Genomic DNA, 27,086 nt, shown 5'->3' on the forward strand with positions numbered 1-27,086 from the left:
TGTTGTTTTCAGAAATGGAGGAAAACTTAGAGAAGCTGAGACATGGTCTTATGATAATTCATGTTTAAAATATTGTCAATGAATTTAATTACCTTGGCATACTGTTTAATTATAATGGTAAATTCCTCAAATCACAGAAACATGCCGCAGAACAAGGGAGAAAAGCATTATTTTCAATTTCCAATAATTTGAAAAAAAACATTCTTTTAATACAGAAACACAATGTTACATTTTTGATACCTATGTCAACACGGTTTTATTATACGGTTCAGAAATATGGGGTTTTCATAAAGCTAGAGATGTGAGAAAGTGCATATAGGCTTTTGTTAAAAGCTTTTAGGTGTAAACAGTAAAACCTGCAATAATTTAGTTTACTGCGAACTTGGTAGAGTTCCTCTAGCAATCGAAATGAAACTTAAAATATTTAAGTATTGGCTTAAATTACTACAATTAAATAACTGTATCTTAAAAGCATGCTATGATGAACGAGTTTCCTGTAATGATAGTTGGACTGTAAACATTCAAAGAGAACTGGCAAATCTAGGTTTATCTTATGTTTGGAATGATTCAAATGTAAATAATAATACTTACAAGTTAATTGAGCAACGTATGATTGATGTTTCCAAATAAACAATTTTAGAAAACATTACAAATTCACCATAAGGTTTTTTATATCAGCATTTGATTGATAACTTTTGTTTACAGTTTTACTTGACTAAACCCATTGACTCTGTGCACAAATCTTTTCTTACTCGTTTTAGAACTTCATTGCATAAACTGAATGTTGAAGTTGGAGGGCATAATAATATAGTCAGAGAACGACGGTTATGTACTGTTTGTGAGCTAAATGATGTAGAGGATGAGTTCCACTTTATTTTAAAATGCCCCCTATATGATTATTTGAGAAAAAAATATGTTAAGATTTTATGATACAAAACCCAGTGTTTACAAACTGATTAAACTACTCCTTGTTAAAAATACTAAAGAACTGATTAATGTTGGAATTTTTTTTACAGTATGCTACTAAGCTATGAAACTCTCATATGGTGTGATATCATTTGTTTAATCTAACTTATATATCGTTTTAACATTGTTGTCTACTCATTCTCCATAATGCCATTTTTGTTTGTTTGTATAAATGTATTTATGTATATTATATCCAATGAGCCTGGGGCTCGCGGAAATAAAGAATCTGAATATTATCTGGCGACCGCCAGTTAATTTATGTGGCGACCGCCAGATAAATTAACTAGCGGCCGCCACTCAATTTAAATGATTTATATGGCGGTCGCCAGTTATTCACCCTCTCTCTCTCCCTCTCTCTCTCTCTCTCTCTCTCTCTCTCTCTCTCAAAATGAAAGGGGTGTAATCCCTCTCCAATGCTTAGTAATATACATGTGATATACAATCAAGAGCATTAAATTATTGTTTTTCGATTGTGCTGTCAATTTACAAAGTTATATAAATGTTTACGATATCAAATGTCGACAGTTTTGCGCACGAGCAAATCTTTATGTGTACTTAACATACCAACGTATCGGGCACGTAGAACCAGGGGGCTGACCCTCCACTTTTTTTGACAACGTTCATTTTCTGATATTTTCATATGCAAATTGAGTTATTTTCACATGTGAAATAAGATTACTTGGCGGATTGGCCCCATCCCACTCTTTTGGTGGTAGTAATGAATGGTAATAATGAATGAACTGATAAATTGAAGGATGAACGGAGCACCCTCCCTCCAATTTAGGAGTACGAAGTTTGGAGAAAAGAGACATTTTTAGGTTCTTTTTCTGCTTGTCAAAAATTGTAGAAGACAATTTTTCCCCTGACTGTCCCTACACTTTGAAAAACGATGCTGTGTGTTTGCGTACTATTCTAAATCTTTCCAAAATAATCACTCAGCAATATGAATTTAATTGTTTTTGAAAAAGATAATAAGTGGCGACCGCCAGGCGGTTCAACATACCATAGCAGCATCGCTTTTCAAAGGGGATGGGGGCATACGGAGGATAAGTGTCTTCACAATTGTCTAAAATTCTCGACTAGCAAATTAAAAGTGGGGTACCTTTCGCAATAAATTCCGGAACAAAATATCTTCATTTTAATGGTTTTCTCTGCACTATTCCCACACCAATATCCGTTTACATTTTGGTTCCCTGTTGAGACGGTCTCAACAGGGATATATATATGTATATGAGCTCTTTTATTATTATCATGAACGCAGACGATCAAAAAATGACTTAATTCATTCACAAAATCAAGTAATAATGGTGTCGGATTTTCTCAATTAGGGAGTAATGAACTCTGAACTAAGAGCAAGTGAGGCGCGTCAGCAGGTACAGTAAGTTAAGTGTGAAGTCCATACTGCTGTAGCTTAGGGCGTTTGTTATGTTTTATTTACTTTAGTTCAAGTGTGCCAAAATATTAGACGATTTCTCCGTATTTGGTGGATTATATCAATTTCCTCTTACTTTCAAGAGAAAACGTCACATTGTACAGTTGTATAGTACTAGGAGACAAATTGTTCACACTGGAACCGATGATTTTGTCTGTGATAATAATAGTAGGGGTCTACCCCGCACCATATAAGACACCAATGTGTTTTTTTTATTAGGGGGTAGTGTGATATAGACACCTACTATTAATATTACACACAAAATTACCGGTTCCTGTGATTTGATATGCGGGACAACCGTTGAAGAGGTGAAATTAGAAATGGCTACGATGATTATGCAAATATGATCTTCAGCTTCATTTGTGTAGTTAACTTGATCAAAATTGTATTTTACTGTATCAAGAGGATGTCATACGTAGGGGCAGACAGATGGAGGGCATCTCTTCATGATCCCCCTTCTCCCTCTCTGCCCCCACACATTTGACTGACAGTAAAAGTATTATTTGAATTGTCAATGTACTGTAGGTCAAGTTGTACAGTATTCAGATTAGTCATGGCTTAGGGGTGGAAAATGGAAATTTACTTTTTCTACCACAGGGCTAATTTTAGCCTTTGGATATAAAATCCACTTGCTAAAATGAAAACATACAAGCTAATATTAAAAGAATGAATTAGTGCTCTTTTTCATGTTTTATTTAAAGCTATGATTCCCCCCCCCCCCCCTCGTGATTTCTGAGTCTAGTGGGCCAAAAGGCATTGTTTGGACTGACTTGGGCTATATGGCAGTCTTCACGAAAAACTTTGTGAAGCACAGGCCCTTCGGGCCTCCCAGTATAATAATTTTGCAAGCCCGAGCAATATTTTAATGGCCCAAAATATTTTATCTAATTTGACCACTTGTCATTTGCAAGGTGTTGCATGCTGATTCTACACTATAGATACATGTATGTTCTACTGTAGGAAAATATACAACTGACATTAAAAGGATTACATATCTTATTTTTCAAAATATTAATCTCGCAGATGACATCAGCAGCTCCTGTTCAGAATCTGCTTTATTTTGTAATCACCACGTACAAAACATTTTGTTTTCTCAAGAATTAAATCTTAGCAAAGGCCCACCCTTGGTCCAATGGGGCATGGATTTTCGTTCTCTTTTCTCCTTGGCTTGTGCGACCATTTTTCTTTATTTGGATCTGATGGTTGTGATTGCTAAATACGCTTGTGAGGTTTTGAATTTCACGGACGACTCCCCTCCCTACATGGGCACTGGAAGTTAATGTAAATATATAGTATGTGCATGTATTTTTTATACATGCACATACTATATATTTACATTAACTTCCAGTGCCCGTGCCTCCCTATACTTCAGAAAAGGCAGCATGGTTGAAAAATAATCGATGCGAAAGTCTGAGTCAATCTCACACTTTATTTGTAATATATACAACACATACAATAAAACATTTACAGGCCCGCCGGACTCCTGGGTTAAATATTTTTAGAAGCCCGATCCCGATTTTACTGGCATCGGGCCACCGGTTAACGTCGAAGACTGATATGGTGTAGTGTTGGGTCTCTTGACCCTCTTCCTACTAATCCATAACATACATACTGCAGGTCTAAGTTTAAAGTCTTCCAATTTTTTACCACATGTCTATATTGTTGTTGTATTTCAATGAGTGATTGTGAAAGCATTTATTTGATTCTGAATATCTATAAAAAAAGAATTATAAAACATAAATGGTTGTTGATATCCGTCATTCATGTAAGTGTTTGTGTTATTTAAAATAAAATTACGCATCACCAGAAAAAATAGTAATGAGATGATTTATCAAGAAATGCACAATTTTTGATAAAATATAGCTATATAACAATTAATATAAATATAAATTATTAATCAACTTGACCTGTCTCCAATTCTAAATTCATCTGCTTACTTATTATGCCCCCGCCTTAAAGTGGTCAGGGCTTGTAGTTTTGTCTGTCCTTCTGCGAAACCCAGATTTACAGACTCTTTTTCTAAACGTCTTGAGATATTGAATTTATTTTCATGCCCCCGAGATCGAAGATCGGGGGGCATATTGTTTTTGTCCTGTCTGTCATTCTGTCTGAAACTTTAACCTTGCTAATAACTTTTGAACAGTAAGTTATAGAGCTTTGATATTTCACATGAGTATTCCTTGTGACAAGACCTTTCCGGGGGGTACCAATATTTTTGACCCTGTGAGGCTGTGACCTTGACCTTGGAGTTTGACCTACTTTTTGAAAACTTTTACCTTGCTAATAACTTTTGAACAGTAAGTGATAGAGCTTTGATATTTCACTTGAGTATTTGTTGTGACAAGACCTTTCCGTGGGTACCAACATTTTTTACCCTGTGACCTTCACCTTGGAATTTGACCTACTTTTTGAAAACTTTAACCTTGCAAATAACTTTTGAACATTAAGTGATAGAGCTTTGATATTTTACATGAGTATTCCTTGTGACAAGACCTTTCCTTGGGTACCAACATTATTGACCCTGTGACCTTGACCTTGGAGTTTGACCTACTTTTTGACAACTTTAACCTTGCTAATAACTTTTGAACAGTAAGTGATAGAGCTTTGATATTTTACTTGAGTATTCCTTGTGACAAGACCTTTCAGTTGGTACTAAACCTTTTGACCTTGACATTTGACCTACTTTTTAAAAAATTTACATTGGTCATAACTTCTAAATGGTAAATATTAGAGCTTTCATATTGTACATGAGCATTCTTTCTACTGGTACCAAGATATTTGTCCTTGTGATCTTGGTCATCTTCAGAATTGGCTATTATTGGGGGCATTTGTGTTTCATTAACACATCTTGTTTAGTATGCTGGTGTATATTGATGAGTTACAGATAGCAATGGAGTTTTTTTCTCCGGTTCATTGATTTTTGAGGGAGTTGTGTGACTTGTGTCCCTTTAGTTAATGTTAGGACCAGTTTTCCAGAATTTTTTCTAAACACCTTTAGATATTCAATTGATTTTTTGTAGGCAGGTGTATATTGTTATGTTACAGATCGAGTTTGTAGGCAGGTGTATATTGTTATGTTACAGATCGAGTTTGTAGGCAGGTGTATATTGTTATGTTACAGATCGAGTTTGTAGGCAGGTGTATATTGTTATGTTACAGATCGAGTTTGTAGGCAGGTGTATGTTGTTATGTTACAGATCGAGTTTGTAGGCAGGTGTATATTGTTATGTTACAGATCGAGTTTGTAGGCAGGTGTATGTTGTTATGTTACAGATCGAGTTTGTAGGCAGGTGTATATTGTTATGTTACAGATCGAGTTTGTAGGCAGGTGTATATTGTTATGTTACAGATCAAGTGTGAGGTTTGTTCTGGTTCGTTGATTTTAAATGGAGTCGTGCCACTTTAAACAAATACTGTTAACAACCAATTTTGTGGACTTTTTTTCTGAATGCCTTGATATATTGAACTGATTTTTGTATGCAGGTTTATTGATGAGTTACAGATCAAGTTTGAGTTTTGTTCCGGTTCGTTGATCTGAATACCACATTCAATGCTATGATTCAATGGATTTCCTAGATTTGACTTTACTACAGGCAGAGGCATTCGTGTCTTGCCGACACATCTAGTTACTTATTGAAAACCCTGAATAACACTATATTAACATAAAAAATTCATTGACTTTTTAATTATGTAATCAAAATCATCCAAAGAGTAGAATCGATGGATTGGAGTTTTTAAAAAAGTGAGATGAAATATATGTACCGGGTATTATATATAGTGAAAAATGAAATTGACCACTTATTTTTGGCTGAAGTTCTATTAGTCTGATTATATACTTTTTTAAGGAAATACTCAATGATAAATGCTGCAATTACTTGTCAATTAGAACAGGGAAGCTATTAAAATATTATCTCTGTGTATATCACATATAAAATTCAAAAACTTTACAAATTGATAATAACATTGGCATTTCGCCAATTAAAATTTGTTTGCTTACCTGGTACTTTGAGGTCATTTTTTGTCATGGTAAGATTTAATATTCATAAAGTGAAGAATCATCTCCTGCTTTTAATGTTTGTATATATAGTGTCTTCATTAAATATTTCACATTTATTATTATTCAAGTATTAGATTTATTTACATAAATGTCAAGATAGCATAACAATATGATGCTTTTAAGTACATATTTGCATTTTGATATTGATTATATTTTGTGACAGTCCAAAGCTAGAGACCAAGTCAGCTCTGTTCATCCTCATGGCAAAAAGGTGAACAAGAGTAAACCAAAACCTCTGTACTTCTGGGACTGTGCTGATGTGAACAAGTGGATGAAGAAATGGTGTGGTGCTCTCCATGAAAAGTATGGAGAACTTTTTCTGCAGCAAGAGGTCACTGGTATGTTTTGTAGAGAATACTTTTTGAAGAGAAAAAAATCATTATGTGAAAGTAATGAAATCATTGCTGGGAATCTGGAACATTTGTCCCAGTACCCATGAGACTTTGCCTTTAACACTGTGCATATTGAAGTTATTTTTAGCTCATCGGAGCTGAAGCTCAAGTGAACTTTTTTGATCACCCATTGTCCATTGTCTGTCTGTAAACTTTTCATATTATATACTTCTCCAGAACCATGTTACCAATTTCAATGAAACTTGGCAAAAAGCATCCTTTGGTAAAGGGGATTCAAAGAAGTATAGCGCACTTGGTATGCAATTTCGCCTACATAAGTATTTTTTTCTTGAATATCATATTTTACAAATATTCTGCTATACAATGTCAGTTTATATTTGTGTTTACCCAAATTACTCAATAAAGATATCTATATGATAATGTTGATAGTATCTTTATTTGATAAGCATAAATAAACATCACCGTGATTATATAGAGTATATAGTAGATGTAACGTAACAGGTCTGAAAAATTGCAAATACTCCATTTTACATATTGCCCGATTTGTTATGGTTTTTTAGTCAAACGTACTAAATTATGTGTTCTGTTCTGTTTCAATTATGTACGTTTATTTTTCGCAAAAAATAATTCTATTTAAGAATAAAAATAAAATAAAAGATAGTACGGTATTTAATTTTTTTTTTATAATAATAGAAAATATTCAAAATGTATGTGATTTTGTTGATATACGATTTTTAACAATATAACAAATTCTGAACTTTAATATATGTAAATTTTCATCATTTGAAAATCAAGATAAATTAATTTCTTTTTGTAAAATTGGTCCTTCAAATTTCCTATTAGATATTGTTTTGTTGGGGAAGGAAGAAAATTCCAACCCGAATTTTAGAAAATATACTAAAAATATATGATTTTAGATACAAATATATTTAAAAAAAAATTTTAAAAATCGTAAATAGATTTTGTTTTAAATAATATAACACCTGCTTGGAATTTCGAAATGTCATTTATTTTAAAATTATTGATTTGCCCCCATTAACCCAACCCCCCCGAAAATTTTAATTCACACCTTGACTTTTTTTGTTCAAAATTTAAAGGCAATGCGGCTTGCCGCACATTAGATGGTAATTAAACTAATTTGCTATGTAAAGGTTTTCACTTTCACTTTCATCCGAAGTGGAAAATTGGTTATAAATGACCCATTTTGAGTAGGCGATATTTCAAGTTTAAGAATTTATATATATTATTATTGTTGTTTTTTTATTGTGTGGATCAATTTGGACATAAAGAATGTTCCCGAAAAGAATGAAGTTGTTCTGTTCGTCGGTTTTGATATTATCTATAAATCATCGATCGTAAACTAGGACCGTCGGGAGTACACTATATAGGCCTACATGTATATTTTGGAATCATTAAAACTATGAAAAAGAAGAAATACTTCTAGTTAAACATAAAGATTTATTCAACATCATTTTTTTAAAAAGTACCTTTATAAAATCATGCATTGAATGAAAAGTGTCCGTTTTCGGTTTTTGTATTTACAACACAGTACTAGATTTACCGCTTTTGAGTAGGCATATATTCTAACAAATATCAGTCATTTTTATCATAACTTCCAATATTTGCAAATTACAACTTAAAGAAAAGGAATTCATTCTGAGATCACTGTAGTTCCGTTTGTTTACACTAATATGTTCCTGTATGCACAGGATTTTCAAATCGTAATGTGGCTGATGAAAAGCTAAACAAATAGTACTACAAGAAAAGGGACACAAATGTACACTATGTAATAATTAAAATAGGTCAAGGGAGGAAAATAACTGTTATACAGTTTGACTTCTCAAAAGTAAATATTAAAAACTCATGTAGCAACTGTCATATGATATTTAGGCAAAGCTAATTACACTCGAATTATCAACCAAAGGCAAATGAACTGATGAAATATATTAAAGATGCTGCAGTCATGTTAGAAAAAGACAGTGAGCTAAGTAATGCCATATGTAAAAGGGTTGTTGTGTGATATGAATGCACATATGAAAATATTGTACTGTTCATCATTCCACATAGGAACATGGTTTATTGATTAAAGAATGACTCATATAAATGTCAGTAATGCTAAACTGCAACAGTTATTTATCTTGGTTAACGAAACATTAAAAACGTTGGCCTTATATTTAAAAATAACGCGCCAGTCTATTATTGGAGATAGGTGTTTTCCCTTTAGATTTCTGAGTCGACCGTTTTGTCAACAAAAGCGCTATAGCTCTTGTTCAAAAGTAGAGTCATGCCCCCTTTAAAGGGGAGATAATCACAAAAATCCCAATATATGGTGCAGCCATTTAAATATCTTTTCAAGAACCACTGGGCCAGAAAAGCTGAAATATTTACATGAAAGCTCTGTGACATAGTGCAGATTCAAGTTTGTTAAAATCATGACCCAGGGGGATAGGGTTGGTCCACAATAGGGGGTCAAAGTTTTACATACAAATATAATTAGGGGAAATCTTCTTCTCAAGAACCACTAAACCAGGAAAGTTCAAATTTACATGGCAGGTCTCCGACATAGTGCAGATTCAAGTTTGTTAAAATCATGGCCTCCAGGCATAGGTTGGGGCCACAATAGGGGATCAAAGTTTTACATGGGAATATACAGGAAAAATCTTCTTTATAACCACTGGGCCAGAAAAGTTCAAATTTACATGAAAGATTCTTGACATAGTGCAGATTTAAGTTTGTAAAACCATGGCCCCTGAGGGTAGGGTGGGGCCACGATAGGTAATCAAACTTTTACATACAAGTATATAAGGAAAATCTTTAAAAATCTTCTTTTCAAAAACCACAAGACCATAAAAGTGGAAATTTTCATGGCAGCTTTCTGACATAGAGTAGATCCAAATTTGTGCAATTCTTAGTCCCAGGTGGTAGGATGGGGCCACCATAGGGGATCAAAAAGATGTATGTATATGCTTATATATTGGAATTTTTTAAAATAAATTAATTCTTGAACATATATACATTCCTTACAGAAAGACCTTTCAGGTGATGCAATGGTGTGTGATCTTGTGACCTTGATCTGGAAGTTTGACCTACTCTTTATAAAAATTTGACCTTAGTCCTATTCAATATGTCCTGAAGGTAGATCTTTCACATTTCGTATGCATATTTCTTATGGTAAGACAGTTTATTTCATATCATGACCTTTGAGCTTGAACTTGGAGTTTGACCTACTTTTAAGAAAATATAACCTACAAAATATATTCAGAGTAATTTTAGGTGGGGCTTTAATTTTTTGTATATAGATTATGGCAGTTATGGAGTTGGACCTACTTTAGAAAAATTTGACCGATTCAATATCTCCTGAACAATTTAAGACAGATCTTTCATATTTTGTTTATAAATTTTTTATGACAATACCTTTTATTTCATACTATAACTTTTGACCTAATAACCTTCAACTTTGACCTACTTTTAAGAAAATGTAACCTAATATGATTACGGTGTGACCGTTGGAGCGAGCGCAGCATATCTGAATACGTTTTCAAAAAATGTATATTGAAAACAAGGAAAACTGATCTGGTTCACTGTCAATACGTAGGATTACTGTCTTGCTCTTCTCGCCAATGTAGGAACCAGTTTAGCGGGAAAAGCAACGAGCGTGTTGTGATGTAGCCTGGTAGTTGTGACGTGACTGTTTACATTTCTTTAGACAATATTTTAAAAAGAAAAAGAAAGGGGGAACAATATGATTTTCATCCTTTCCTTTCAAATAAGAAAAGTTTGTAATACTTCAAAGATTTTTTTTAATTATTATTTTACGTATCGAACCATCCACCATTTTGTACGAGGGACTTCTGGGATTGGCGTCAAAAAAAAATTCTTGTTAGAGGTTGAGATTTAGCTCGGATTATTTCCCGCGCTCTAGTCATTAGAGCTCGCAGTATGAGCAAGCGCTCCGCGCTGACTCGCTGCGCTCGCTATTAAATATTGTCAGAAGTATTCAAGGTAGGGCTTTCATATTTTGTATATAGATTCTTTATGATAAGACAACCTTGTGATACAGTCATATTTGATCTTGTGACCTTGGCCTACTTTCTTTAAAAAAAACTGACCTACTCAGTATTTCCTGAACTATGTATGGAAGAGCTTTTATATTTTGTATATAGATTTTTATGGCAAGACCTTCATTTACTTCCATATTTGACCTTGTGACCTTGACCCAGAAGTTTGACCTACTTTTGATAAAAATCTTACCTATTCAATATCTCCTTAACTATTGAATATAGAGCTTTCATATTTTGTTTATAGATTTCTTATGGCAAGGTCTTTTGTATCATACCATGATCTGTGACCTTTGTCTTATCCAGAGCAGCATGAGCATGTTAGTCATATTGGTGTTGAGGCATTTATGTGCTTTATGAATGTCATTGCATTTTTGTTGTGATCCTTTGGGGCTAGGTTGGGGGCCACAATATGGGGTCAACATTTTTCATGGGAATAAAGATTGATAAAAAAAATATCTTTTAAAAATCACAACAGCTGAACAATGGCAGGGCCAAGGTGATTCAGGTGAGTGATGTGGCCCATGGGCCTGTTGTTACCGGTACATGTGTTTACTAGTATTTCAAAATAACATGGAAGTTATTTTGGTCAATGTTCAGTCCTTCTGAACACCTAGGTACAACTGATATTTATAAATGTCCATTATTTATATCAAGGATACCCAGACTTATGCAGTAATGAACATAATGCCTTAAGCTTAAGGTTATTTTTATGCAGGGAGGACACTTATTAGGATGAATGACATTAAGCTCGAGAAAATTGGCATTGTGAATCCAGCCCACAGGTACGTGTAGGACCATTTTCTGATGTTTCAGAACACTTTATGAACGAGCTTGCTTCTGACCCTTATACAGATATATAAGTAATGTACCTTTGAACATTAATCATTATTTCAGAAGAGAATTAATGCAACACATACTAAGACAGAGGTTAAAACATGAAATGACAGATCTAAAAAATATGGACCAAGAAGGTAATTATTTTTTCATAAAAAAGAAACCATGTACATTTTCTAATTAATAGATCATTAAAGTCCACAGTAAAATATTATGCTACGTTATACTGGGAAATTCTTGTTCATGTAGCAAACTCAAAATTGGGCTCATTATCCTAAAGTAGTAATGAATGATTTTTGAATGAATACAAAACAGAGAAAAACTTGTTTTTCAATGCATATGGGCAAAATAAATACAGGCCAAAAAATTCTAGGCATACATTATTCTACATGTAAGCATTGTAGTTATGAATTATTGAATTGGAAAATACTAGTGAATATTGAATATACTTTATATAGGTACTTGAATACTTATCTTTTGTAGTTTTAAAACTTATGGACTTACTGGATATAACAAATTACATTTATAATGCATCAAAATTGTTTTTCCTTAGCACTTTGCTATTAGTGTGTTGTACTGTGTACATGTACATTAAGATTGTCACACTTAGTGTGTAGACTGTTAGTCGATGCAGATGGTAAATGGCGAGATGTAGACTTTGGAAGTAAATGTCAAAGTTTAATTGAACAGGAACAGGATTTGCACAAAGTAGATACCAGTCTATCAGAGAGAAAGACAAGGAAAAGCACACAGAAAATAACAAGGAAAAACGCAGTGAAACCAATAATAGCTAGCTATCAAAAATGTCGGGATTACCAGTCTACTAGTCAGATTGTATTCAATTTGTATCAACAATTGTTTGTATTACATTTATATGACTGACATCTGAAAATTAATGTTCCATTTAATCTTTGAATGAAGTACATGTATTGTGACTTTGTTATAGTACAAATGTACATGTACATGCAGTGTATATTCTGATACATACAATGTATATTCTGATACATACAGTGTATATTCTGATACATACAGTGTATATTCTGATTTCCATCCTATACTAAGATTGAGCTGTGTCACATACCTCAATGGAGCTGTTTCTATTTCTCTGTGATATATATATATATATATATACACTGTTGTATGAGCTAATATATGACATTACATGTCGGAACTATAAAAAATCGGAACTCTTCTGAAAAAGAAGTTACGAAAATATGTGTTACTTGGGCAACTCTTGTATACAAATTAGTGATGGCTAAAGAGAATTCATTTTTGATACAAAAATATTGCCAGATTTGAAGATTATACAATGTAGTACCAAAAACATGAGTTAATTATTAGATTAAATTTGTGATGTTTAGAAGCAAATGGCTACAAATTACTGTGTATTTCTTCTACCATATGTGGATATTTACTTAGTTTGTTCAATTTTCTCAAGTCATTATGCCAACCAACCACTATGCAGTAATGTCATAAATAATCACATTTAATGCACCTATCTTCAGGTTCGTAGCAACGGGGTGAGTGGGGGTGCTTTCCCCCTAATAGCATGTGATGTACTTTAATGTATCCCATTATTATCACATACAAAGTTCTTATGCAAACATTAATTTATTAGCTGGTCATTTTACAGTATTGGTGAATAATAGATTAAAAATGATGCATTGATCTTACATAATGAGCGTACTGAAGGATTATAATAATATAAACCCCCAACAACCCACCCCCTGATTTTAGGGTTGAGGAGAACTACTTTTTGCTAACTAAAATATTTTTTAAAACAAAAAACCCACCTTTTTTTCTGCCCCCCCCCCCCCCTCCCCTTTCAAAAATGATGCTAGGTGCCTGAACTCACTGTATCTGATTCATTTATAGTTACATGTGCTTGCCCAAGTTAACACAGTAAACAAAATCTGTGATGGAATCTTAGACGAAATAATGGTTCCTATATTCTGTATTCAAAACTGTAAGTATATTTTTTTAGGACTTTCATATTATGAATGAATTCATACAAATTGGTGATAAGCTACAATAAAATTACCGATCAAAACATGACAGAATATACATGTACATCTACATTAATCAAAGACACCCCCCCCCCCCCCTACAAAACAAGTCGTATGAGATATGGTTGTATAATTCTTCTTCTTAACTGTAAGAATATTGTGAGAACTTTCGTGCACTTTAAACAATTTTATGTATATTTTGCAGTTTGCAATGATATTTTTGTTAGTTTTTGTTATTTACAGAATTGTAACCGAAGTTATTTTTTTACCCACCAAAGAAACAGTATATTTAAGTATATTTATTTTTACATGTTTTGTTGGCCTGAAAATAAAAAAATTCTTAAAATCGGATTAATTTATAAACTCTTTACTTCAGAGTGTTGCATCTACCAACCTACTATTTTGTGTCCAAACATGAAATCTACTATATGAATATTTGCAACACCGATAATGCATACAAATTGGGTGGTCTTTTTTCTTATGCACCCATCAATGAAAACAAGTAGACATTTTCATACATCTTGCATATACTGTTCTGCATAGTAAACCACGCAAAAACAGGCAGGTTATGTTTTGCAATGACAAAGTTTTGTGGATAAATGCCATGACCGTATGATCAGTTCCATTAACCATATTTACATGTATACGTGTGTACGCTACTGGGTTATTACATTGTATCTTGTGTAACGACTGTATATTATGTATGGTATATGATTTTGTATCACTTTTTAATGATAATAAACAAGTGTTAAAATGGATGTGTAAGAATGTCTGTTTACTATTTATATAAAGAATAGGCATCTTCAGAGATTGATTTAAATCTCCATTCAATGCTTGATTGGTAATGGATGGTGGATGATCGATCAATGAACAAGAGTTTTCAGTAGACAGCAGAATTAGCTATATGGCTTTAAATTTGTGAAGGATTGTAGAGTCTTCCATACTGAACTTTATCAGAGAGGCTCTGTCAATTTTTTAAAAAAGGGACTTTATGAACTCAATATGAGAATCATTCATGCATATTTAAAGAGAATAGAGACCCATGACCGAGGAATGGATCTGTTGCAAAAATTATAACTAGTCGCTCATTAGATGCTGCATCATAATCATGAATGAGTTTGTGAATTCATAAATGCATTATATCCGTGCAAGTTTGAACTACAGAAAAGTTACCATGCTTTTGTTGATTTGTTTTACGTTCCTTGGAGAATTTTTCACTCATATTGAGACATCACCAACTGTCGGTGAAGTACCACAAATTTAGACCCAAGCTTAGCTGTGATGGTTCTTTAATGTGCCAACACCTGTCCCGCGACAGAACCTCTATTTTAAGGTCATATCTGAAACACCTGTTGCTCTCGCATTTAGTTGCTGTATGTTTGGTGAAGGAGCAATCACTGCCTATTTTTATGTCGTAAGTTTGACACAGCCATGGCATGAAAGGGTTTCAAACTAATTTCAAGCTACCGATATGGTGTAAATTCATACGCTATGGCATAGTATGTTATGAAATTTGAATAATCACACCACATACCTTTTACAGCAGAATTTCAGATCTCCATTTCATTCTTAGGCTTTAAAAGGAGTAGATGACCCCTATTGATTTTGAGGTCACATGGTCAAGGGTCAAACTGCACATAGGAATATATTGACCACTCAATGTCTTGAGAATCCTTTGCTTGACAGTCATCAAACTTGGTACACTGGTATATCTTTTAAAACAAGAAACCCATGAGCCACAATGCTCACCTGAGCAATCTTGGTTCTGCTCTTCTTTAAGAGATTTTTAAAAGGTTTTTTTGTATCTTCTTTATTGCCATGGAAATTTTTGACCCCATCCTAATCTCACAGGGTCTGAAGTTGAATCCATACACCATAGGGAAACTTCCTTATCAATATTCCTTGCATAGCCTTGCTGTTCTGTTGACCCCGGATTTTAGTCCCCACCTTAACCCCAGGGTTACTGAATTCACACAACTTGGGAATGCTTGCTTATTAACATGATTTAATGTGACCCTGATACTCTTGAAAAAGATTTTTATTAAACTGTACTACATATTTTTTTCATGTATAACTTTAATTCCCTATTTTTAACCCCACCTTATAGCTCCAGGGACCATGATTTGACCAGATATATATCTGCACTACATTATAATTCTTGCCTATTTTGATATGGATAATCATGGCCAGTGGTTATCGAGAAGTGTGACCGGTCAACAGGGGGATGCTTACTCCTCCTAGGCATCTGATCCCACTGATCACAACCCGTATGGAGCCCCTCGATAATGCTGGGCAGGTGAGAACCGGGACTAATATAGGTTCTGAAAATCACATTTCCAGAGTGAATTGATAGCTGATATTTGGTACGATTGCTTGTTGTATCCTACTTAATCCATCTATAGGTTCAATTATTCATGTGTAATAATTTTGAAGGAGTTTTTATGAACTTACGGTTACTGGTTTTTTGTTTACCTGCATAAAATCACTCAGGTGTAACGAAACTCAGTTGTAAAGGAGTCACGCTCGATGGATTTAGAAATACAGGTTTGGCCAAAAGTTATATGCAGTATAGCAAACACATTCTAAACCACGAAAAATCCAAAGAAATCAAAACATGAAGGAAAGAAATGCAAATGAGAGTAATGATGACAATGTCTACAGTACCCAAGCCTCAGAGGAAATTGAAAGTGAGATATACACTGAAATTAAAGAACAGTTTGGTCAATATGATAAGGACACGTTCGTGCAGAACCTCATTGAAAAGTATGATGACAACCCTGAACATATCAATGAGATACGGAAAGGTATGTACGACTATGCAAAAGCAAATTTTGAAGAATTTCCACCAGGATATTTGACTGAACGTAGAAAAGTAAGAACAGGAAAATCCCTTTCAGAGAAGTATGCTACAGATGTATATTATATCTACGCATTTGGAGAAGGTATTGTCTCAACATGCGAGTTTCAAAAGGAAGTCATGAGTAGGTACAGACTTAAAAACAGTGTATGTATACAGGAGACCAGTTTACATACAGATGACAAACAGGTGAACAGTGACGCAACAAGCTTTTCGTTTTCGGATATTGTGGAAATTCTGGAATCTGAGCTACACCCAATAAAAGAACAATTATCGGAAATCACAAAGGTTTTCGTTGCAGAGCTGAAGTCGACGAACAGTGAATTACGACTCCTCCGAACAGAAAATCAGTGACTTCAAGCAGAGATATCATCATTCAACGAAGAAATCAGCGACTTCAAGCAGAGATATCATCATTCAACGAAGAAATCAGTGACTTCAAGCAGAGATATCATCATTCAACGAAGAAATCAGTGACTTCAAGCAGAGATATCATCATTCAACGAAGAAATCAGTGACTTCAAGCAGAGATATCATCATTCAACGAAGAAATCAGTGACTTCAAGCAGAGATATCATCATTCAACGAAGAAATCAGTGACTTCAAGCAGAGATATCATCATTCAACGAAGAAAAGTGCCGTTTAGCTAACTCAGAATCCCAACTGAAGTCGGAAATAAAGTACCTGAAACAAGGACTGAAAAACAGTGAAGAAGATAAAGGACTTAAGTCAGATATTATGAGAGAAATTAAGAAAATTGAAAGAAACCAAAAGACGACTCGGAAAATATCAAGTCTTGCAGTTCAAGCGAAGTCTACGAACCATGCGGACATGCAAGCAGATCCTATACAACTCTCTTGGGACAGCAACAAAGACGCCGGGCCTACATGCAGTAGGGAAAATACACTGGATGATTGCGATACCAACATGGATACCAACATGGATCATTCAAAGACTGGGACTAATTATATATTCCAGTCTGCACCTACAATAGACCCAAACGATTATTCTCCAGTGTCAAACTCTGACGATAGCATTGATGACAGCAATCTTCAGAATCAGCGAACTACATATGCAAGCGTTGCATCCTCAAAGAGAGTAGAAAGTGCACAAAATTACTACAAAAAAGAAAACATCAACCGAGTACATAAAAAACAAGAAAACCCGAGATCTAAATAAACGTTTACAGGTTATACATTCGTTCGAGGAAAACGGAAAAGCAGACGTATTGTTTTGGCAAATATCAAGGCAAGAGGAACATCTTATGAAGAGGTGAAAGATGACATAAAGGAATGGTGTGATCATCGAGGCGTAAACATTCATGGTATTTACCTCCTTGCACATCATTCAAAGAGGAAATTTCCAACCTTCGTTATCCGTGCCAACATAGACGAGGACGATTATGATAAAACTCAGGAATCTGACTTTTGGCCTGAAACAATCCTTGTTAGAGATTGGATTGCCCGCCAGGAAAACAACGATCATACAGACATGGGACGTTCAGAAGACTGACTATGAATCCGTTTTTTCAAATAATAACTTTCATGATATTATCTTGTTGGAATGTACACGGTGTATTTAGCTGTTTACCTGAGTTAACAGAAGTAGCGTCTTTTTCAGACATAGTCTTTATTTCTGAGCATTGGCTTTGTAAGGACAACTTATCAATTCTAAATACATATTTCCCAAACTCCATATACAGTATTGCTACTCCTGGTATTTCTAAAAACAACATTACAAGAGGAGAAATCGCCTTTTTAATTCGCAAATCCACTGAATTCAATATTCAGGGTGTAAGGTCATATAGTGAAAGAATTATGAGTATTAAGCTCGCTTATGGTGCAAATGAACTGTTTATAATTGGATGCCTTCTGCCATCTACAAATGTACATTCAAAGAATACAAAAATGTATTATCAGAAGTCTTCGATTTATTTGATGAACTGTGTGACATTGGACCTGTACTTATTTGCGGTGACTTCAACACTGACTTTATAAACAAAACCACAAGCTCAAAGTCAAAGCTTCTTACAGAACTAATGCATGACAGAAACTTGTGTAGTATATTCAAGATGGAAAATCAATACACATTTCAAACAAAAGACAAAACTTCCAAATCTATCATATATTACATTTTAGTTCCTGAATGGCTAGAGTGTGAAGTAAAGTACAAGGAAATCTTTAACGACTTCAAATATGAAATATCAGACCATTCACCTCTACTTTGTGAAATAAATACCTCGAATATTTTTCAACTTCTGCCACCTGATATGTCAAGAAATATTCCTAAATGGTCATCTGCTGATCCCAAAAACCTTAAGAACTTTACAGAAACAACCCAACATCTTTTGAATAAATCCAACGTAACTAATCTTTCCACAGATGATATTGACCAACACCTTGTTCACATTACTGCCTCACTTCTATCTGCCGCAGACCAACATATACCATATGGAAGATTTAGATCCCATCTCAAACCCTACTGGAAAAGATCAAACCTACAAATTGTTCATTATGAAATGAGGTGTGCACGACGAATATGGAAATCAGAAGGATCTCCCAGAAATAAAGACAGCACATCTTATGTAAATTACAAAACCCAAAAAAGGATTTTTAGACAACAACACAGACAAGCAAGAAAAGACTGGAATCTTTCAATATTTGATGAAATAGACAAAGCTGCAGAAATTGACATAGGAACATTCTATAAAACAGCATGGAGAAACACAAAACGTACTTCAACAGCAGTTTCACAAAAATTAACTTACAACGGTAATACAACAGACGATGTCAAAAGCATATGTAACTTATGGAGAGACTATTACTCTGACCTTGCTGACGAAAAATATGTACCAGATAAATTTGATGACGATTTCAAGCAAAACATTGATAATGATATTGAGCGCATAGAAAAGGATATCAACCTTCAAAATAAACCTTATCCAAAAGAAGATCACATAACTCGAAATGATATTATGGACCAAGTGAAACACCTCTCTAAAGGCAAGGCTCCTGGACCTGACTTCTTAACAAACGAACATCTTATACACGGAGGAAACAAATTGATTGAACATTTATGCATACTCTTCAATAATATATTGGAGTGTAAATATGTACCTGAAATGTTTAGAGTAGGTAAAATTATATCGATATACAAAGGTAAAAACAAGGATAAATGTAATCCTACAAACTATAGAGGTATCACACTTACTTCTGTAATTAGCAAATTGTTTGAAAAAATACTTTTGTCAAGAGTTGAACAAAGTTTTACACATAATAATGTGACTTTTCCACACGATTTACAGTTTGGTTTTAGATGCGAATATGGAGCGATTCCAGCTTGCTTTGTTTTGAAAGAAGCCTTAAATTATTATATCTCAAGAGGTTCACCGGTTTTCTGTGCATTTTTAGACAATGAAAAGGCTTTCGACCGAATATGGCATAATGGCCTTCTGATTAAATTGTATTATCTGAATATTGACAGTAGATTTTGGCAAATTTTAAAATACTGGTATAATGATAGCAAATGTTTTGTATCTTTTGGAGGTCTTAATTCAAGCCTGTTTAAAATATCTCAAGGTGTAGGACAAGGAAGAGTGCTGAGTGCTTTTATGTTTCTTGTATATATAAATGATCTCTTGCATGAACTGTGTAAATATAATTATGGACTAAGACTTGGAGATGTACATATCCCGGGTATTTTATTAGCTGATGATACTGCACTTACTAGTTATTCACCAAAGGTCTTACAAAATATGTTAAATATTGTCGAATAATATGCTTACAAATGGAGGCTACATTACAATCCATCTAAAAGTGTTTTTGTTACATTCAGTAAATCACAAAAAAAGGATTACTGTATTACTCTTTTTGGTAATGATATTCCTCAGAGTGACTCAATTGTATACGCTGGATGCCTTTTACAAGGAAATATGAAAAATTATAAATTAACAGAACGTGTATGTAAAACTGTGAGATGTAAAATACATTCGTTATATTCAATCGGAGTCAACAAAACTGGATTACACCCAGCTGTATCTGCTAAAATATGGAAAAGGATCGTTTTGCCTTCTGCCTTCTATTCTTGTGAACTCTGGCCGACTTTATCAAATACTAAAATTCAAAAGCTTGAATAGATCGTTCAAGGTTTTTCGAAATTCTCACCTTCACTTGAAAGTATATCGAACCTTGGACTTTGGACTATACAAGGCTATATAGATAAATGCCAACTGCTCTTTCTTGGCAGACTCTTGAGAGCGGACCATTCCTCTATTTTTTCCCAAATATATCGATTTATTATACACATTATCTACAACTTGCATATTCTCATTATACAGAATAAGAAGTTGCTTTATTGTAGATTGCCGAAAGTTCTAGATGATTTGTTACCTAAATATATGGTTATATGTTACTTATATTCTCCACTATGTAAATATGTTCTATGTTTGATACATGTAATTTCCACAAACTCTCCGTTAAGTCGGAGGAAATAAAGAATATCTTATCTTATCTTATTTTATCTTATCTTACTAAGACAGCGGTTAAAACATGAAATGACAGATCTAAAACATATGGACCAAGAAGGTAATTATTTTTTCATAAAAAAGAAACCATGTACATTTTCTAATTAATAGATCATTAAAGTCCACAGTAAAATATTATGCTACGTTATACTGGGAAATTCTTGTTCATGTAGCAAACTCAAAATTGGGCTCATTATCCTAAAGTAGTAATGAATGATTTTTGAATGAATACAAAAAACAGAGAAAAACTTGTTTTTCAATGCATATGGGCAAAATAAATACAGGCCAAAAAATTCTAGGCATACATTATTCTACATGTAAGCATTGTAGATATGAATTATTGAATTGGAAAATACTAGTGAATATTGAATATACTTTATATAGGTACTTGAATACTTATCTTTTGTAGTTTTAAAACTTATGGACTTACTGGATATAACAAATTACATTTATAATGCATCAAAATTGTTTTTCCTTAGCACTTTGCTACTAGTGTGTTGTACTGTGTACATGTACATTAAGATTGTCACACTTAGTGTGTAGACTGTTAGTCGATGCAGATGGTAAATGGCGAGATGTAGACTTTGGAAGTAAATGTCAAAGTTTAATTGAACAGGAACAGGATTTGCACAAAGTAGATACCAGTCTATCAGAGAGAAGGACAAGGAAAAGCACACAGAAAATAACAAGGAAAAACGCAGTGAAACCAATAATAGCTAGCTATCAAAAATGTCGGGATTACCAGTCAACTAGTCAGATTGTATTCAATTTGTATCAACAATTGTTTGTATTACATTTATATGACTGACATCTGAAAATTAATGTTCCATTTAATCTTTGAATGAAGTACATGTATTGTGACTTTGTTATAGTACAAATGTACATGTACATGCAGTGTATATTCTGATACATACAATGTATATTCTGATACATACAGTGTATATTCTGATACATACAGTGTATATTCTGATACATACAGTGTATATTCTGATTTCCATCCTATACTAAGACTGAACTGTGTCACATACCTCAATGGAGCTGTTTCTATTTCTCTGTGATATATATATATATATATATATATATATATATATATATATATATACTGTTGTATGAGCTAATATATGACATTACATGTCGGAACTATAAAAATTCGGAACTCTCCTGAAAAAGAAGTTACGAAAATATGTGTTACTTGGGCAACTCTTGTATACAAATTAGTGATGGCTAAAGAGAATTCATTTTTGATACAAAAATGTTGCCAGATTTGAGGATTATAGTACCAAAAACATGAGTTAATTATTAGATTAAATTTGTGATGTTTAGAAGCAAATGGCTACAAATTACTGTGTATTTCTTCTACCATATGTGGATATTTACTTAGTTTGTTCGATTTTCTCAAGTCATTATGCCAACCAACCACTATGCAGTAATGTCATAAATAATCACATTTAATGCACCTATCTTCAGGTTCGTAGCAACGGGGTGGGTGGGGGTGCTTTCCCCCTAATAGCATGTGATGTACTTTAATGTATCCCATTATTATCACATACAAAGTTCTTATGCAAACATTGATTTATTAGCTGGTCATTTTACAGTATTGGTGAATAATAGATTAAAAACGATGCATTGATCTTACATAATGAGCGTACTGAAGGGTTATAATAATATAAACCCCCAACAACCCACCCCCTGATTTTAGGGTTGAGGAGAACTACTTTTTGCTAACTAAAATATTTTTTAAAACAAAAAAAACACCTTTTTTTCTACCCTACCCCCCCCCTCCTTCAAAAATGACGCTAGGTGTCTGAACTCACTATATCTGATTCGTTTATAGTTACATGTGCTTGCCCAAGTTAACACAGTAAACAAAATCTGCGATGGAATCTGAGACGAAATAATGGTTCCTATATTCTGTATTCAAAACTGTTAATATATTTTTTTAGGACTTTCATAGTATGAATGAATTCATACAAATTGATGATAAGCTACAATAAAATTACCGATCAAAACATGACAGAATATACATGTACATCTACATTAATCAAAGACACCCCCCCCCCTACAAAACAAGTCGTATGAGATATGGTTGTATAATTCTTCTTCTTAACTGTAAGAATGTTGTGAGAACTTTCGTGCACTTTAAACAATTTTATGTATATTTTGCAGTTTGCAATGATATTTTTGTTAGTTTTTGTTATTTACAGAATTGTAACCGAAGTTATTTTTTTACCCACCAAAGAAACAGTATATTTAAGTATATTTATTTTTACATGTTTTGTTGGCCTGAAAATAAAAAAATTCTTAAAATCGGATTAATTTATAAACTCTTTACTTCAGAGTGTTGCATCTACCAACCTACTATTTTGTGTCCAAACATGAAATCTACTTTATATGAATATTTGCAACACCGATAATGCATACAAATTGGGTGGTCTTTTTTCTTATGCACCCATCAATGAAAACAAGTAGACATTTTCATACATCTTGCATATACTGTTCTGCATAGTAAACCACGCAAAAACAGGCAGGTTATGTTTTGCAATGACAAAGTTTTGTGGATAAATGCCATGACCGTATGTTTAGTTCCATTAACCATATTTACATGTATACGTGTGTACGCTACTGGGTTATTACATTGTATCTTGTGTAACGACTGTATATTATGTATGGTATATGATTTTGTATCACTTTTTAATGATAATAAACAAGTGTTAAAATGGATGTGTAAGAATGTCTGTTTACTATTTATATAAAGAATAGGCATCTTCAGAGATTGATTTAAATCTCCATTCAATGCTTGATTGGTAATGGATGGTGGATGATCGATCAATGAACAAGAGTTTTCAGTAGACAGCAGAATTAGCTATATGGCTTTAAATTTGTGAAGGATTGTAGAGTCTTCCATACTGAACTTTATCAGAGAGGCTCTGTCAATTTTTTAAAAAAGGGACTTTATGAACTCAATATGAGAATCATTCATGCATATTTAAAGAGAATAGAGACCCATGACCGAGGAATGGATCTGTTGCAAAAATTATAACTAGTCGCTCATTAGATGCTGCATCATAATCATGAATGAGTTTGTGAATTCATAAATGCATTGTATCCGTGCAAGTTTGAACTACAGAAAAGTTACCATGCTTTTGTTGATTTGTTTTACGTTCCTTGGAGAATTTTTCACTCATATTGAGACATCACCAACTGTCGCTGAAGTACCACAAATTTAGACCCAAGCTTAGCTGTGATGGTTCTTTAATGTGCCAACACCTGTCCCGCGACAGAACCTCTATTTTAAGGTCATATCTGAAACACCTGTTGCTCTCGCATTTAGTTGCTGTATGTTTGGTGAAGGAGCAATCACTGCCTATTTTTATGTCGTAAGTTTGACACAGCCATGGCATGAAAGGGTTTCAAACTAATTTCAAGCTACCGATATGGTGTAAATTCATACGCTATGGCATAGTATGTTATGAAATTTGAATAATCACACCACATACCTTTTACAGCAGAATTTCAGATCTCCATTTCATTCTTAGGCTTTAAAAGGAGTAGATGACCCCTATTGATTTTGAGGTCACATGGTCAAGGGTCAAACTGCACATAGGAATATATTGACCACTCAATGTCTTGAGAATCCTTTGCTTGACAGTCATCAAACTTGGTACACTGGTATATCTTTTAAAACAAGAAACCCATGAGCCACAATGCTCACCTGAGCAATCTTGGTTCTGCTCTTCTTTAAGAGATTTTTAAAAGTTTTTTTTTGTATCTTCTTTATTGCCATGGAAATTTTTGATCCCATCCTAATCTCACAGGGTCTGAAGTTGAATCCATACACCATAGGGAAACTTCCTTATCAATATTCCTTGCATAGCCTTGCTGTTCTGTTGACCCCGGATTTTAGTCCCCACCTTAACCCCTGGGTTACTGAATTCACACAACTTGGGAATGCTTGCTTATTAACATGATTTAATGTGACCCTGATACTCTTGAAAAAGATTTTTATTAAACTGTACTACATATTTTTTTCATGTATAACTTTAATTCCCTATTTTTAACCCCACCTTATAGCTCCAGGGACCATGATTTGACCAGATATATATCTGCACTACATTATAATTCTTGCCTATTTTGATATGGATAATCATGGCCAGTGGTTATCGAGAAGTGTGACCGGTCAACAGGGGGATGCTTACTCCTCCTAGGCATCTGATCCCACTGATGGTATGTCCAAGTGTCCATGTTTGCTCTACTTTGAATTTTGTATTCTTTATGGGATTCATTCAGATTGATCATGGTTCATTATCTTCTCTTTATAAAGATTTCTTTAAAAAAAAATACACTGTATATATTCCCACGTAAAATTTCGATCCGCTATTGTTGCCCCACCATACCTCCCAAGTGTGGTTCAAACAAACTTGAATCTGCACTACCTGAGGATGCTTGCATATCAATATTACTCTTTAGAATTAAAAAAAAAAATATTTCCCCAAATATCTCCACAAGCAAACCTTGACCCCGTGGCCCTACCCAAAGGCACCTAAAGTATAGATACTACCCCTCCCCCTTTCTGGTTTTTTTTTTTTTTGCGGCGATAATTTCTCCGAAATTTCATTTCGATTTATCTAATCGTTTCACGCTTTTTGTAAGCTTTACAGATTGGTCTTCTACCAGTATAATATGATACATGTATTTTATTACAATTTACACCGGTAGAATATCAATCTCTAAAACGTGAGACGATTACATAAATTGATATTGGGATAAGATAGACAAGGAATCCACACATTTTGGAGAAATTATCGCCGACAAAAATCAGAAGGGGGGGGGGGGGTAGTAGTGTCCATACTTCAGGTGTATGGTCCTACCCTGTCTCTCGGGTATGATATGAACAATTTCAAAATATACACTAATTAATATAATATTTTCCGGGAGAGGTTGTCGAAGTTGCTAGAACTTGTTACCAATCTCTTTGTATATCTATACAATAAAATATGTTCAAATTAATCATGATTATGGCAAGTTTAGTTGAAGTTTGTCCTTTGGTTCTGGGAAAGAATGGACATATAGACGGACGGCGGACATGTGACCAGAAAACGTCACTTGTTCTTATAGTTCAGGTGAGCTAAAAAAAAAAAAAAAAAAAGGGAAGGAATAGACAGGTATTTGTGGCCAACATAATTTTTAAAATGTCACGTTAAAGAATATTATATGGAGTATGATTTTACCATCGAAAAAGTGATACAAGCTCCTAATAATTGCAAATGAAATTGTGTGTGAGTGTTTTAATTGTTTTTGTTTCGGAGTAATGAATAAGAGTTGTCAGATGGCAACATAGCTCGTCGAGAAGCGTGACCCCATTTACCTTATTCCTTTCAGTTCAAAAGATATATCCAGGGTCAAAGTTTTTTGAAGAGTAGTCTAAGGTCACTAGGTCTAAAGTATTGGTACCAAATGAAATGAATCTATACAGTCTACTCCACTTATAATGAAGTCGTTTATATCAAACTATCTGTTATATTTGAAATAAAAATAATTCTCCAGTAACATTACATGTATTTATATGGCACAATATCGATTTTATTCAACTTTAGATGCAATGAACTATTCAGGTTGGTCTGAAGCTTTTTGGGAAAATATTGGGACAGAACAGAGATCTCCAGATGCATACCTTATAAGAACCTTCGATTTACAGCGCAGGAAAAAAATGCACATGGTTGAGACCTTATACCGTTGTATTCTTGTATCGTCGTCTCATAATTTAGTATTAAAAAATTCCTAACATATTTTCCCACCATGTTTCCCAACATGGTGGGAAAATATGTTAGGAATTTTTCCATTCTGGTGGATAATATGTTTAATATTTGTTTAATGTTTGACTAGATAAAACAACACCAAAATTGTCCGATTTGTATCTGTCCTGTTTTGCTCTATTTTAGGATGTTTCTTTAAAGTCAGTAGATGATATTATTTTTATGTTTGTTTGCTTTGTTTTAAT

At 33.8% G+C, this 27,086-nt stretch overlaps 1 protein-coding gene across 2 annotated transcripts; it reads left to right on the plus strand.

Annotated features, from left to right (window-relative positions):
- The first annotated feature begins 2,130 nt into the window (after positions 1–2,130).
- Positions 2,131–23,809, plus strand: LOC125670195 (protein aveugle-like). Of its 2 annotated transcripts, none has more exons than XM_048905236.2 (5): positions 2,131–2,339; positions 6,619–6,793; positions 11,585–11,651; positions 11,764–11,840; positions 21,705–23,809. In XM_048905236.2, the coding sequence occupies exons 1-5, from the start codon at positions 2,301–2,303 to the stop codon at positions 21,806–21,808; spliced, it is 462 nt and encodes a 153-aa protein (XP_048761193.1). In that variant the 5' UTR covers positions 2,131–2,300; the 3' UTR covers positions 21,809–23,809. The 2 variants fall into 2 exon arrangements, with proteins under 2 accessions (XP_048761193.1, XP_056018079.1); XM_056162104.1 differs by lacking the exon at positions 21,705–23,809 and adding an exon at positions 12,394–14,467.
- Positions 23,810–27,086: the final 3,277 nt, after the last annotated feature.

The sequence above is a fragment of the Ostrea edulis genome, chromosome 4 (genome assembly GCF_947568905.1).
Source record: "Ostrea edulis chromosome 4, xbOstEdul1.1, whole genome shotgun sequence".
NCBI lineage: Eukaryota > Metazoa > Mollusca > Bivalvia > Ostreida > Ostreidae > Ostrea > Ostrea edulis.